Below are 14,959 nucleotides of genomic sequence, written 5' to 3'. Positions count from 1 at the left end.
TTTTCAAGATTAAGATCCGAGAGCAAGGTGTGGTCCCAACATCCACGACAAAACTGCTTGAGAATGTGTTTATCGGCATCCCCAGCAGAAACTCCTCCCCTCTTCAGAGTAAGGTTCAATGCGCCCTGAAGACGGCAGAGGTACGCAGAAGCCTTTTCACCAGGATCCTGAAGGGTGTTCATGAATTGGGCGAAAAGCTCCTCTCCATCTTCCACTGTTCCAAAAGCTGCATCCAACAACTGAAGGTAAGTTTCAGGTGCAGCTTCTGGGCTCAGTCTGTTGACAATGTCAGCTGCAGGGGACAACAAGCTCTCAAAGATCTTCCTAGATTTTTGAAGTTCAGACATGGCAGGGTCTTTCCTGAGAAGTTCGACATGTGAACGCCATGTGTCATAATCTGTCTCACCGCTGGGTCTGGGGATCCTGCCAGAGAATGACCGGAGTCTCATTGGAGAATATGAATGTGCAATCAAGTCATCTTTCTTCACGATGTGTTCCACAATGACTTTCTGAATTTCAGGTGGGGTGGCTGTAGCTCAGGTGGCAGAGCAGGTCAGCCACTAATCAGAAGGTCGGTGGTTCGATCCCAGGCTGCATCCTGGCTGCATGCCAAATATCCTTGGGCAAGATACTAACCCCATGTTTGCCTACTGGTGGTGGTCAGAGGGCCCGGTGGCGCCTGTGTCCGGCAGCCTCGCCTCTGTCAGTGCGCCCCAGGGCAGCTGTGGCTACAATGTAGCTTGCTATCGCCAGTGTGTGAATGTGTGTGTGAATGGGTGAATGACTGAATGTAGTGTGAAGCGCTTTGGGGTCCTATGGACTAGAAAAGCGCTATACAAATGAAGGCCATTTACCATTTGAAATGGTTTGCCGTACTAAATGGGCTCGTTTTGAAATCAACAGGTAGGTGTGGCTCCGCACCACCTTGAATCAATCCTACCTGTGGTGGATCTTCAGACAACTGCTGGCGTGCAATCTCAGAAGTTTCAAGAGAGGGGTGAAGCTGGTTCCCCCTGTTTGGATCATCAACTTGCATGGAGGAGAGCATGCATTCATCATCGGTCTCTGAACTCCCAATGACTTCACTGATCTCTGTCATCATCGACTTCAGTACCTCTTCAAAACTTTTGCCACTCAGTTTTGCCACCTGCTTTATTTCATCTAAGTAGGACTTAGTAGCACTGCCACCCACCTTGGCAGTGTAAACGCTGGAGAGAGCTCTTACATGGTATTTCACACCGGGCTTCCCTTCAACTTCATATGTGTACGGCAAAAGATCAGTTAAGGCATCAATGGAGTTACCACTTCGGTACTCAACGATCAGGTTTTTAAAAAATTCTGAGTTTGGATCTACAACTGGGACGGCTCTAAAGGTACCATACTGCTTCAAAAAGTCAAGAACCCCTTCATCATCCAATGAATTGAGTGTACCACTAACAATTACTGCATTGGGGACTTTGATACCTGAGCTCAATACAAAATCCATCTTGTGGTAATAACAAAAGATGTTTCAATGACAATACACACTTTAAGGAGGTTTCACTGCTGATATTCATGCACCAAAGAGCTCCTGGCTGGCTCGCCACTTTTGTAGCACTTACGTGGAGTTACATAAAGTACCAATGGATAATTACCAAGGTAATAAGTAATTTGGGCTAGTATCAGAAGACTGAGAACGACTCTTAGAGCTCTGGTACACGAATGACAGAGAAACCAGACAAACACAGTTTTGTGGCTTTAAAAGTACTTTAGTGATGTTAAGCCTTGTAAAAGAAATTTGTAAACAACACAGTATCACAACAGGTTTTAACAGAATGTCAAGTATAAAAAATTTCCCCCAAAGTAGCAAAAAAATAGAATTAAATAAAATTGTGCACAAGTAAAATAATTAGTCTTTTTTAAGTCCAAATGGTACCGGTGGGGCCCATAGAATTCGTCTGACAAGGAGTGTGTGTGTGATTGTCTGTCCTACCGTACTACTTGTACAGTAGAGGATTGTAGTCCATCAATGTGCAAATGAGTGTGCGTGTATATGTATATCGCCTCCTAGGATCTTGGGTTGGCTCGCCATCCAGTGAACACTGGAACACTCTGGGTTCTGGAATCGCTGACCTGGTCTTTGGATTTGTCCCACATAAAAACCTGACCTATAAACAATGGCCAAATATATGTCACGTGCCCTTTAAGGATAACTCTCACAAATTAAACTAAAGTAGTGTCACAGTGCAGTAACCACTATTCAGATCAGCTATCGTCAATTCAATCATCATCAGTTCAGTCATGTTGTACAACATTAAAATATCAAGTTTCAAAGGTCAAAGTATCAATATCCAAAATTTCACAGTATCAAGGTTCAAGTATTTGTAACCTGCAGTAGCACTAAAGATTATCTACAAGGTTTTAAACATTCAGGAATTATAGTCACCATATAATTCACTTTCATTGTAAACATTAATTACATCCATCAAAATAAACTCACTGTACATATATATCTAATCACAAATAAATACGTATATTACCCCTTTTAAGAAATGGAATAATATGCAAATGCTTATCAGAAATTGAACAAAGTGCAAATAATCAATTTCAATAACACGTAAACACAAGGACTCAGTCCACAAATAGGAGTATTAAAATAGACGTGCTTAATCCCGCTTGTACCATAGGCCTACTAGTACAAGTGGAAATACACTAAAAATTACCTCCAAGTGTTTAATACTGAGTATTGTAAAACAACTGATTGACATCAAAATTTAAACAGGAAGCAGGATAAAGTCTGATTACAATTATCTCTCATAAGGTTATTTTTAGCTGCTTTAACCATTTACAGCTTTTCACATGTTAATGACTTAGTTAATGATCTAACTAGCATAACAACAGTGCGTTTCAGAGACAACGAACAACTGTACCCACACTCCGCACATCACGTGTCTGATTAGCCACATTTAGCTTACCGCCGTCGAGTGGATGCTCAGCATTTACGTGGAGCCACAGCTCAGTAAACCCTCCGGTTTCGCTCTGCCCTTGACAACAACAAGTGCAAATACATAATTTGTGAAAAAAATCAGTTTAGATGGTATTTCTTTTAACTCGTTAGAGGTTAATTTCTCCAGCTTACCGATAACAAAAGTTTTAGTCCGTCTGCTCTGTTCGGCTGTAGAAGCAAGAGACTGAAAACTTGGGAGCTGGTACTAAGGAGGGACAAGAGCTGCCTAGAGCTTCACCGATTGGCTGACATGTGAGGAGTGGAGTAAAACAATAGGCTCTCATCAGAGCTCATCAACCCTCTGAGAAAACTTAACCCTTGTTTGACCAGAGCATATCATATATAATCTGCATCCCTTCTATGTTTAAATAATTATTTTGATCTCATTTCACTTTCATTAACCGGGACAGTAAGAACAGAACAATGAACATTAAATGTTTTAATTTTTCTTCTCTTTCTGTTTGAGATGATTTTAGGAACTGGGTTACAACTGGGCATATAATCAGCACACAACTAACACGCACATGGGAGTGAAAAAAACTAAAGCAAACTAAGGCTAACGTGACAAGCAGTAACACCACAAAAAGGGGTGGTGTTACTGCAAGGGGGACAAACTGGATGTTCAGTCCTCGGCAGCAGCCCACAATGTGAAGAATCTTCAGCACAATCAGCCACTAATTGCTTCTTGGAGCGTCACAGGATCCCAGACAGCCAATTGTCTATGTGGGTTGCCACACTGCAATCTGCATACAGGGGGCTGGCACGGGTTTCCAGATACCAGTCGTCAGCAAGTCCTGGCACGCTTGGATTTGCTTGAAGAAAAAGGCAGTCTCACTCCCTCTGAGGCTCAGGGCTGTAACACTCTGCATTAATAAAAACTTTTAGATAAAAATCAGTGATGAATGAAGGGAATAAACAAGCTATTTAGCCAATACGTGACTGAATTATCACCTCAGTGATGTCTGGCAGTAACATTAAAATACTTCCATCAAAAAAAGATGACTTTTCAAAAATACTAATTTCTTCCTTAACTTTTTTTCCACAATGTTTTACACCAGCATGAGAAAATATTGCCAACCTGACAAAGAATCCCACCATAGAAACCTACTAGACACTAAAACACTAAATATGAAACCCACATATGGGTCTGACATTTAAAATAAATGAAGCAAACAGACAGAGGGACCAAAACCACTCTGACGTAGAGAGACACAGAGGGGCACAGAGGAGAATTCAGGGGGCAAACAAAAGAAGAAACTCTTAGTCAAACATAAACATAACGATTACAATAAAATTACAAGAATTAATATTTAACAACACAAACAAGGAGGAAAAAACCAAAAGAAATTAAAAAGATTAACACATGTTCTGAGCATGTGGTAAAAGGTTTGATTCCATGTTGTACTTGTGGTCACTGGTTTGTAGGGTTGTTTCTGCAAAGTATACATGTTTCCGCCCATAAAAAAACAAGGCCCAGGTGCAACCGCATGTGGAGGGGGGCAGGGGTGGCATGGCATGGTGTGCAGAAGGGGCTTGAGCACCTGCACCCTTTTGAATGTATATGTGTGTGGAGTGATGCCTGTGCCCCTCAACAATAATTTTTAACTATCAATCACAATTTTGCTAATTAAAAGGATCTGGCTTGCATCAGTCACATGCAGTGTTGGGGAGTAATGGAATACATGTACCAGAGATTGTGAGACAGATTAGAAATGGCTACGGGGAAGTGGTGACTGGAGCTGAGAAGGGCAGCCCTAGGGAACTGGATCACAGGGAGAGACAGAGAGACAGAAAGGGATCCTGTAACAGATGGAGAGTTTGTGTTTGAGGTGTAGTGGTACGCCGGAGGGCAGGCAAGCGGGTGAGGAAGCCACCAGGGAATGAACAGAAAATGTTTTTACTGAGGAACTGCCTAGTTACCACTATGGAGCGCATAACAAACTGGTGAGAAAAAGCAGGTTGCACAGGTTTAAGTAGGGGGATGACGGATGGACAGGAGACCAGCAGCCATGGGTGGAAAAACCCCAGACACTCCAATGGACCACAGCCATACATTCTTCCTGGAAACTATATTACCATTTACTGTGAATAAATCTCACAAATTTCAGTGATAATGAACAAATCTAGGATTTTTTTTTTATTTGCACTGAAATAGCTTAGTTAGTTACTTTTTAATCATTTAGAAATTTATGACAAACTTGAAAAAAGTTAACATTAAAACTATAATTGTCACTGAGATGTGGCATTTTTCAGTTTTGATGATCCATATTTAGTACGATCCAACCAAATATTACCTGCATTTTTCAAATTATTTATTTTGGGTTAAGTTTTTATGTGTTCTGTTTTTTGTCATTATGTGTCACCTTCTTTTGAAATCAGTTTCAACTCAGAGGCAACAATAAAATCTGTCATCTCTTTTAAAAGTGTGAACAGGTACAGAGGAAGCCACAGTCTAATTCTGAGTACTATAACCAAATGATAACCACATCCTTCTCAGCTCTTCAGATAAATTACCGAACCTCCTTTGAACACATCATCTTTGGTGCTTGGAGAGAGTCACAGAGCTTCATTATGGTGGCTTGCGAAAGACAGCTTCTAGGCCTGGCTTTGGCCTGCATCGCCTTCATGGGAAGCATCATAAGCTGTGCTCTCCCTACATGGAGAATCATGACAGCCTTCAAAGATGTCAAAATGCTCATGTGCATTGCGGAGGGTTTATGGAAGAGATGTGCGATCTTACCAACAGGTGAAATGCATTGCATGGGGTACGAGTATATACCGTTACCTGCAGACATGAAGGCTGCCAGAGCACTTGTCATCATTGCCATTATCATTGAGGTCCTTGGGATCCTGCTTGGTGTGGCTGGGAGAAATTTTATGAACTTTGTACCAGACGAATGGCAAAGGAGCAAAATGGCTCTGACTTCTGGAATTGCCTTCCTCATTGCAGGATTCTTTGTTCTCATCCCAGTCAGCTGGACAACCAACACCATCAATGATCATTTTCATCCTACCCAGTCTACTTATGGTCCTGATCATGGGGTACTTAAAAAGATGGAGTTGGGAGCCGCGCTCTACATTGGCTGGTTCACCACCGTCCTTCTGTTCCTGGGAGGAGGCCTCGTCTGCAGCTCCTTTTTCTGCAGAAATGGAACTGAGTAAAACATTACTCCAACTCTGAGTAAGCAAGGCCTTACTTATCGCTTTTAAAATAAGGCCTATTTTCATACATCGAGCAGTTTTTTGGAAATAAGAAAAAGGTTTTATGAAAGTTTTCACCTTAAGTTTGTCAGTGGAATGAGTAGATTAACAAAGTATAAAATCAGATTAAAATGGATAGAAATCTTTACAATTTGATTGTGTAACTTGCTTCTGAATGTATTTTGAGGTATCCTACACCATTATAATCACCTTTCCTATTTTTTTTTTTCATTTATTCTTTTTGTTATTTACTCTGTTGCGTGGAGACAGACTTTACTTTTTTTGGTAAACTGCTATGATTTCTGACTATGTATCCACTGGTTTAAGTCTATGTTATATATTTCATTACCATCTCTTTATTAAATTGACTCAAAATTGATGATCATGGAATTATTTTTTCGTTCTTAATATAAATATATTTGATTGATTGTTTACAAGTAAAATTGATCTCAAATGAAAATAATATTTCTGAGCATGTAAAATAATCTTTTGCATCTCTTTTTTGTCTTTTTTTTTTTTTTGTTTGCTTGTTTTTGTTTTGTTTTTGTTAAAATGGCTCAATAGGGCACCGGTTAGCTTTAAGCGGGCAATCACATGCCAGTGGCCAGCCAGGTTCGAGTCCCCTCGCAGTTTTTGTTGCTCATAAGTTTGGAGACAGATTTGACTTTTTCAGGGATCTGTGTAAAGTCATAACCATGTCCATTTAAAACCGCTATGAAATCTATGCATTGTAAGTCTATGTTTTATCTTTGACTATCATCTCTTTATTAAATTGATTCAATATTGATGATCATGAAATTGTTTTTACATATGCTTTTTGAATAAAAATATCTTTTTGTGTGATTGTGTACAAGTGAAATTTATATCAAAAGAAAATTAATATTTCAGAGCATGCAAAATAATATGTATTTTGGTGCCTTTTTTAACATTAAAGCAGTTTAATAAACATAGTAAGAATGAGTTTGCAAAAGACTGAACATTGTCGAGTTTTGCATTGAAAAATAAAACGACAAGATGATTAAAAAACTGTTAACAAAGACCACACTGCCAAAGTTTAAAAAGTTTAAAAATGATACATTAAAAAAGAGAATTAAGTGTTTGAGTTTTTTAAAGTTTCATATGTGTTACATCTAATCATAGATGACAAGTCAGAATTGACAAAGTGTCAGTTTTACTTCAACACGTCTGTTTTGTCAAACAGTAACTACCAAAAGGATTTAGTTTAGACTGGAGAAATTTCAAAAGGTGTTTTGTAGAATACTTTTGTCATTAAATTTTTAATTACAAATAATACTAAATAATGTTTGTGGGCAATACTTGTCTATCGTGTAATGAATGTAATTAACTTTATGGAAAATTTAGATCAATGTCCGTTTTTGTTTTTTTGATGAATTACCACCCCTTCCTAAAAAATAAAATAATAAATTAATAATAACAATAAATTCACACACTTGTTGCAGGTTTGTTTTCTATGTCAACCAGATGTGGGCCAGGTCTGGAAATTATGGCGCTATTCATGTTCCTATTTTCCAATTTTAGTTAGAAGATCCAAATGCCACGTTGCAATACTATACTGCAATATAGTATAGTATATTGCAGATTGAACCCACAACCTAGTGAGGGTTCACTGAGTGGCTGTAGCTCAGGAGGTAAAGCAGGTCACCTACTGATCGGAAGGTTAGTGGTTCAATCCCTGACTCTTCCGTTCAAGAGTGTGAATGTAGTTGGATGTAGAGAGATTGGGTGAATGTGGCATGTTATATAGAACACTTTGAGTAATCTGGAAGAGTAGAAAAGAACTATATAAGTGTTGTCATGTTACTTTTGCATTAATATGTTCCAGCACATGTTGTTATTACATGGCTTGATTAAGGTACCCATTAGGCTGTAGTGATGTGTCGGTCATGAACGAAGCGGCTCTTCGAGCTGACTCTCTGAAGTGAACAAAGAGTCACTTCAAAGAGTCACTTTCTTTCTCTCACCCTCTCTCTCGCTCTCTCTCGCACTTTTTTCCGCTTCACTCCGCACGTGAGCCTTGTGCTTGCGCTGGGAAGAGGAGGGAGGGGCCGTAGTTACACTCACAGTAGCACAGGAACAGAGGAGGAGGGAAAGGGAGAGAAAGAGAGTCAGGGACAACAAAGTCACATTAGAAAGGTATAGTAATAATCCACAACTATATTCAGGTGCGGATGATAAAGGATTCAGTAAGTTTATTCATGCAGGCCTATATGACAGAGAATGTGCATGTTCTTTTTGTTTTCATATTTTAATTGATATTTTATTGTGTTGTGGTTTGCAGTGTTTTGTCTTATTTCACTTTTTTTTTCAACTTTCTGGGAGTTTGTTCCAGATATATGGAGCATAAAAGCTGAATGCAGCTTCTCCGTGTCTGGTTCTGACTCTGGGAACTGATAAAAAAAACAGATCCAGATGACCTGAGGGATCTGGAAGGTTCATACTGGGTCTGGAGGTCACTGATGTATTTTGGTCCTAAACCATTCAGAGCTTTATAGACCAGCATCAGAACTTTAAAGTCTAACCTCTGACGGACAGGCAGCCAGTGTAAAGACCTCAGAGCTGGACTGATGTGGTCCACTTTTTTGGTCTTAGTGAGGACTCGAGCAGCAGAGTTCTGAATGAGCTGTAGTTGTCGGACTGATTTTTTTAGGTAGACCTGTAAAGATGCTGTTACAGTAATCAAGCCTACTAAAGATGAATGCATGGACTAGTTTAGAATATAGTATAGATTGAAGTTCTCTGGTGACCTGTAATCTTTTTTTTGGCACCAAAGACTATTACTTCAGTTTATTTTTTTGTTTAGCTGGAGAAAATTGTGGCACAACCAGTCATTAATTTCCTCAATGCATTTACCAAGAGCCTGTACAGGACCTCGGTCTCCTGGTGACATTGTGATATATATTTGTGTGTCATCTGCATAGCTATGATAGTTTATTTTGTTGTTCTTTATAATCTGTGCCAGTGGGAGCATGTAAATGTTAAACAGAAGGGGTCCCAAGATGGAACCTCGGGGAACTCCACATGTGATACTTGTCTGCTCAGATGTGAAGTTACGTATTGATACAAAATATTTCCTGTTTTCTAAGTATGTTTTGAACCAGTTTAGTACAAGACCTGCCCAGTTTGAGTAATATGTTGTGGTCAACTGTATCAAATGCTGAACTGAGATCCAGTAAAACTAAAACTGACATTTTTCCACTGTCTGTATTCAGACATATGTCATTAAACACTTTGTTCAGAGCGGTTTCAGTGCTGTGGTTCTGTCTAAAACCTGACTGGAAGGCATCATGCCAGTTATTCTGTTTTAAGAAGTAATTGAGCTGTTGAGAAACTGCTTTTTCAATGATCTTACTTAAAACTGGGAGATTTGAGATCGGCCTGTAGTTGTTCATTTGTGTCTTGTCAAGATTGTCGTTTTTCAGTATAGGTTTAATTACAGCAGTTTTTAGTGGTTCTGGAAACACACCTGACATTAAAGAAAAGTTGACGATCTGTAACAGGTCTGACTCCAAAGTCTTTGAGGCCTTTTTGAAAAACTTGTTTGCAGGACATCTAAACAGCAAGAGGAGGAGTTCAGTTGATCTAAGATGTCCTCCAGGTCTTTGCTGTTAATAGTGAAACTGTTTGATGGTGTTTATGGTGTGAATCTGCTGTTGATGTACCAATTGCTTGTCTAATCTTTTGGATTTTTTCTGTGAAGAATTTGGCAAAGTCATTGCAGGCCATGGTCGATTGAAGTTCAGCTGCCACTGACACAGGAGGGTTTGTTAGCCTGTGAACTGTAGAAAATAAGACCCGAGCATTATGACTGTTTTTGGTGATGATGTCAGAGAAAGTTAAGTAGTGATGGGCTAATGAAGTTCTCTGAAGAATTGACTCTTGTACTGAAAACCGAATTACTCAAAGCTTTTCAATACAGTTCTCTTTAGTGACATCTGGCGGTGAAAAATATTAAGAACAGCTTGAAACTTCAACTACCTCATTATAACTCATGATAAAAACACAAGATGTTTAATATCATGCGGCAGTTCTGTCTGATATCGAGCTACTGCTGTGGTGCTTTAACATGTATTTTGTTGGGTGAAAAACTATGTTGATTGTTTGATTAAATAATAACAATAAAATATAACTATATGTATAGTGTATTTCTTATGTATGTTTTAGACCCAGGGTGGATGAACTTTTATTCTTATATTTATTGTCCAAAAACATTTGTAGTACATGAAATACATTAATGCAATTAAGAAAGTGTGTGTTTGCCACATTTTGTGCTGACACAGGTTTAGCATCTGACCCCACTGCTGCCACTAAGGCAGTGTAATTCTGTACAAAATGCTATTTTCAGAACAAATAATTAAGACAATTTTTTTTTCTGTTTCTCTTTTTTTTTAGTTTTCAACACAGATGGGAAACTTCTGTTTCCTGCAATCCTCAGTCATCTCTGTTTTTGAAGTATTTTTTCTTTAAAATTGCAGGCCACCAAATGTACTGCATTGCAGTGGTGTAAAAAATACATATTTAAAATGTACCAAAGTAAAGCTAACACTAATTATGTGTATCCTATTGGTGTTAGGTACCTAAATGTGTGTTATACATCTCACAACCAGTAGATGGCACCAAGCTACTGGTGTATGTAACTTTGAGAGTTCCAAGTAACAAGTGCCAGTGACACAACCTAACCCAATGTCACGGTCGGGCGGATTACACACAGTAATCCGGCGTGCCCGTGTGGCGTGCTGGCTAGCGGTGGGTTGGAACAGACAAGCAGTTATTCTAGTAACGATCAGTGCACGAAGTGGAGCTTCGGAACTGGCATTACAGACGGAGAGCGAGCGGAGCCGGGATGAGAAAAAGAGTCGAGAGGAAAAACACTCACAGTTGGTGAATCAGGCGGCAACTGACGTCGGCAAGGTTTCGGAGCTCCTGACATGAAGAGAACGATGTCTGAGCGGCGAACAGGTGGGTGACGTCTCTCTTTTAAACCCGGCCCCATCATCAGCTGATCACCGGCTGACACCCAACTTATGAATGTTTTAAATATATTATTTTATTGTAATTGTATATTGTATTTTTACAATTTATCACTGTGGCATTATTAACTTAAGACCAGAAATATAAATAGACCAGAGTTATAATAAGGAGGACAGGCAGGGCTTCCACTCCTTTAGAGGACATGGACAGACCAGTGAACAAGGTGGAGAAGTCCATTCGTCAGGTGTTGAGGAAGATGAACATATTCAGGATGACATTGATTCTGGTTCTGTCTTGGTTAAATCCCAAGTAGTCCTGATTTTGAACTGTTGTAGTTGTTGTGATATTTTGATACCATGGTAGCATTTGCTGAGTATTGTTTTTGATGATATTATACAAAGGACCCTGTTTCTGCAATGCCCTTTGTTTGAACCTCATCTCCTCTTGCTGTGTCAACTGAAGATTTTATGGTGTGAAACTAGATACTAAGGTTGGAGGGAAAACACCAACAAATCACTCTTACTTATCACTCCCTTGCAGATGTTTCTGGGTTGTGTCAGAACTCACGGATGTAGAAGACTTCTGTGTAAGATTTATAGGCCTTGTGAGTGCATCTTTATTGCCCTTGCTGAACAAAGGATTCCAACTGTCGAAGGACACCACCCCACCCAGTGGGCAGGGTCTGAACTGAAACTTGTTGTCTGCCTATAAAAACTGCTGCACAAAGAATAAACTTTGAGTTAGTTTGGGATGACAATTTAGAACAGTCTCCGCGTCTTTTTGTTCATCCAAACTGCTCCCGGTACCCCGGCCGGTGCCGTAATTAACCGTTGATCATACTTGAGAATATTTTAATTGTTATAGGTTAAAGGATGAACTCTGATGATGAAAGCCCACGCCTCAGAGAAACCCGGAATGGAGTTTCTTACAATTTGGTGTCAGAAGTGGGATCCGCTGACAAAGGTAAATACTAGGGGTGCAACGATACACAAAATTCACGGTTCGATACTTTGGTGTCACGGTTCGATATTTTTTCGATACAAAAGAAATGTTCATGCCTTTTTAATTTGTCATTTATTAAAATTATAAATATATATTTTAACTCAAAAGTACAGTTTTTAAATTTAACCCTAACCCTTGTGCGTGTTTTTTATTTTGACAGCGAATACGCACCTGCGGACCACTTATGTGCAGCCCTGGTTATTTAGCTCGTCATATTGCAGCCACAGAAATTCTTTTGTCCATGAAACCATAAAGCTGCACTTTCTTTTTGCCTTATAGTCTGATTTGTCATAACTTCTCCGTTTTGTGGTAAGCTTTTCTTTGGCTGTCACTTCTTCACCCTGACCTGTCTTATTTGGCTCAGCAGAACTAAAATATATATCTGTCTGTGAAGGTTCTCAGTCATCCAGGTCATCGTAGTCAAATATATATCCTGCTGCTTTTACACACGCACTCACATAAGCTCAGCGATTCTCTGCGCGATCAACCTCTCACATGTTTAAGCTTGCTGCGGGAGATTTCACTTGTCATGTTTGCATAGTAAGCTAACAATTAATAAGACGATGTCAGAGGAATTGGTGCACAAATTATCATCACTCACAGATCAGTTCTGTCGCTCTCTATACACAGTTCGCGCGATTGCAAAGTGAAAGCAAAAAAACAAGCGCAAATTCAAACGCGATTTCAATATGTCACATATTGACAGTGGCTCACCGATGCCAATGACATAATTACCCAGCTACATTTATGAAAGAATGCAAAAGCATTGACATATATTTTTCCTTCCTACAATAGCCCGACAGGCAGGGCAGAGATAGATTTTGGTAGCCCGACTGAAAAAAATCGCTAGCCCGATATTGCGAGCCCTGTATCTGATTGAGGAATCACTCATCTTGGAAAAGAGAGTTTATTACAGATAAATGTCTCTTTCCAAAATAAAAGCTATACTATCCGCTTCTTCTGGGCTATATTCTCAGCAGCATATTAAACATATCAGGTCTCCATAAGGAGAATCCTGTGCTAACAGCTGTCTAAATGACTCGGCTAAAGTTTGTAGCATGCGTGCTTGTTGTTTTTGTCTGCTTCCACTTGTCTTTGCACTAGGATGATGTCGGCATAAATGTGCAGTCATATTCGTTGTGTTCCCACTAGTGCTTTCAGGTTAATCTCGTTGAAATGACCTTAACGCCACAACACGGCAAATCTCCGTTAACGAGCTACCGCCGATCGCCCCGTGCATGGGGCTAGACGGCCAACACGTTAACGAGCTAACTGCGCTAACACACTAGTTCCCACCCACGTAATTGAGCATTGCATGGCACATCCAACATACTGTTTTACTTTAGTCCATGACTCGCTTACCTTCAGGGTCATACGTCACATGAAAACTAAAATAATTCCAAACGCCAGATCTGAATGAGGGTGGGGGAGGTCCACTTCTGTCTCGCTAGCTTGCCCTGCGCTCTTCCTTCTGACGATGCTGTCTGTGTTGAGCGCTCAGTGAATCTGCGTTTGACTACTCCGCCTAGGCTGCACTCTCGAGCCTAGGCGGAGTAGTCGAACGCAGATTCACTGAGCGCTCAACACAGACAGCATCGTCAGAAGGAAAGTTGATCAAATAAATTACAAATTTTGTATTGTTCGATACATATGCGTACCGAACTGAAAGCACTGTATCGAACGGTTCAATATCGATACGAATATCGTTGCACCCCTAGTAAATACGTGTCTTTTTTATTTTATAAGACTGTATTATACCTTTCTCAGTGACCGATATATTAAGAAATGGGATATGCTGACGAGCTTTCCTTAGTAGCCCAAATTATAAATGGGATACACTGACGAATCTTCCTTAGTCCCCGTATAAAGCCTGTTACTAAGTAAATTAAAATAGAAAGACACAGGAAGTTGCCTGCTGTTCTGAAAACGCATGCTAAGAAAGCGAGAAGTTGCTCGTTAAGTGAGAAGTTGCTCACCAAAAAAGACACAGGAAGTTGCCTGTTGTTTTGAAAACGCATGCTAAAAAAGCGAGAAGTTGCTCGTTAAGTGAGAAGTTGCTCACCAAAACAGACACAGGAAGTTGCCTGTTGTCTTGAAACGTACGTTAAAAAAGTGAGAAGTTGCTCACTCAGAGAGCTAGCAAATAATTAAATGAACCTCAGATGTGCCATCCTTCAAGTGTGTAAACTCTACGTAGATGAAAAAGTGAGTGTGAATGTGTTTGATGTGTGTGAGCGGTGATTCTGCAGATCACCAGCTATTGTAAAGAGACAAATTTACATTGTAGACGAAAAATAATCATAGGAAAAAGGTTTCGTGTTGATCAGCCGAAAAACAACTACAATGTCATTTTATGCGTTTAAGAAAGGATTGTTTACAAAAACACAGAGAGAGAGAGATGTGTGTTGATTAAGCAGTGACGATAATAACGAAAATGTCTTAGTTTGTCACTTTCAGGTGAAAAGCAGACCTGAATCAATTTTCCACATGCAGCGGTCGGACGAAAAGTTATAGTTTAACAATTGGAAACATTCAAGCCAAGTTTCTGGCTGACTTATTTACAGCATGATCTGTCTCAAAACTCTCACTCTTACCTAAAAAAACCTGATCAGCAGCGGCAGTGTCGGAGCAGAGGCTGCAGAAGCAAAAAAAAAAAAAAAAAAAAAGCAGCAGAAGAAGAAAGCAAACCCATTTTCCTATCTGATTGGATGAATTCCACGGAGGGGCGAGCAAGATCTCTTTTTTGTGTCTTTTTTGTTTTGTTTGTTTGCTTGTTTTTGT

At 39.7% G+C, this 14,959-nt stretch overlaps 1 protein-coding gene across 1 annotated transcript; it reads left to right on the top strand.

The window, feature by feature from the left end:
• Window positions 1-5,126: 5,126 nt before the first annotated feature.
• LOC145431420 (claudin-4-like) lies at window positions 5,127-7,030 on the top strand. Its single transcript, XM_080307156.1, has one exon. The coding sequence runs from the start codon at window positions 5,462-5,464 to the stop codon at window positions 6,146-6,148; it is 687 nt and encodes a 228-aa protein (XP_080163282.1). The 5' UTR covers window positions 5,127-5,461; the 3' UTR covers window positions 6,149-7,030.
• The last annotated feature ends 7,929 nt before the right edge of the window (window positions 7,031-14,959 follow it).

The sequence above is a fragment of the Astatotilapia calliptera genome, chromosome 10, assembly GCF_964374335.1.
Source record: "Astatotilapia calliptera chromosome 10, fAstCal68.1, whole genome shotgun sequence".
NCBI classification, from domain to species: domain Eukaryota; kingdom Metazoa; phylum Chordata; class Actinopteri; order Cichliformes; family Cichlidae; genus Astatotilapia; species Astatotilapia calliptera.
This window is presented reverse-complemented; position numbering and strand designations above follow the sequence as displayed.

Excerpts from the sequence above, each read along its gene's own strand:
- LOC145431420 (XM_080307156.1), top strand. The coding sequence starts at position 5,462 with ATGATAACCACATCCTTCTCAGCTCTTCAGATAAATTACCGAACCTCC.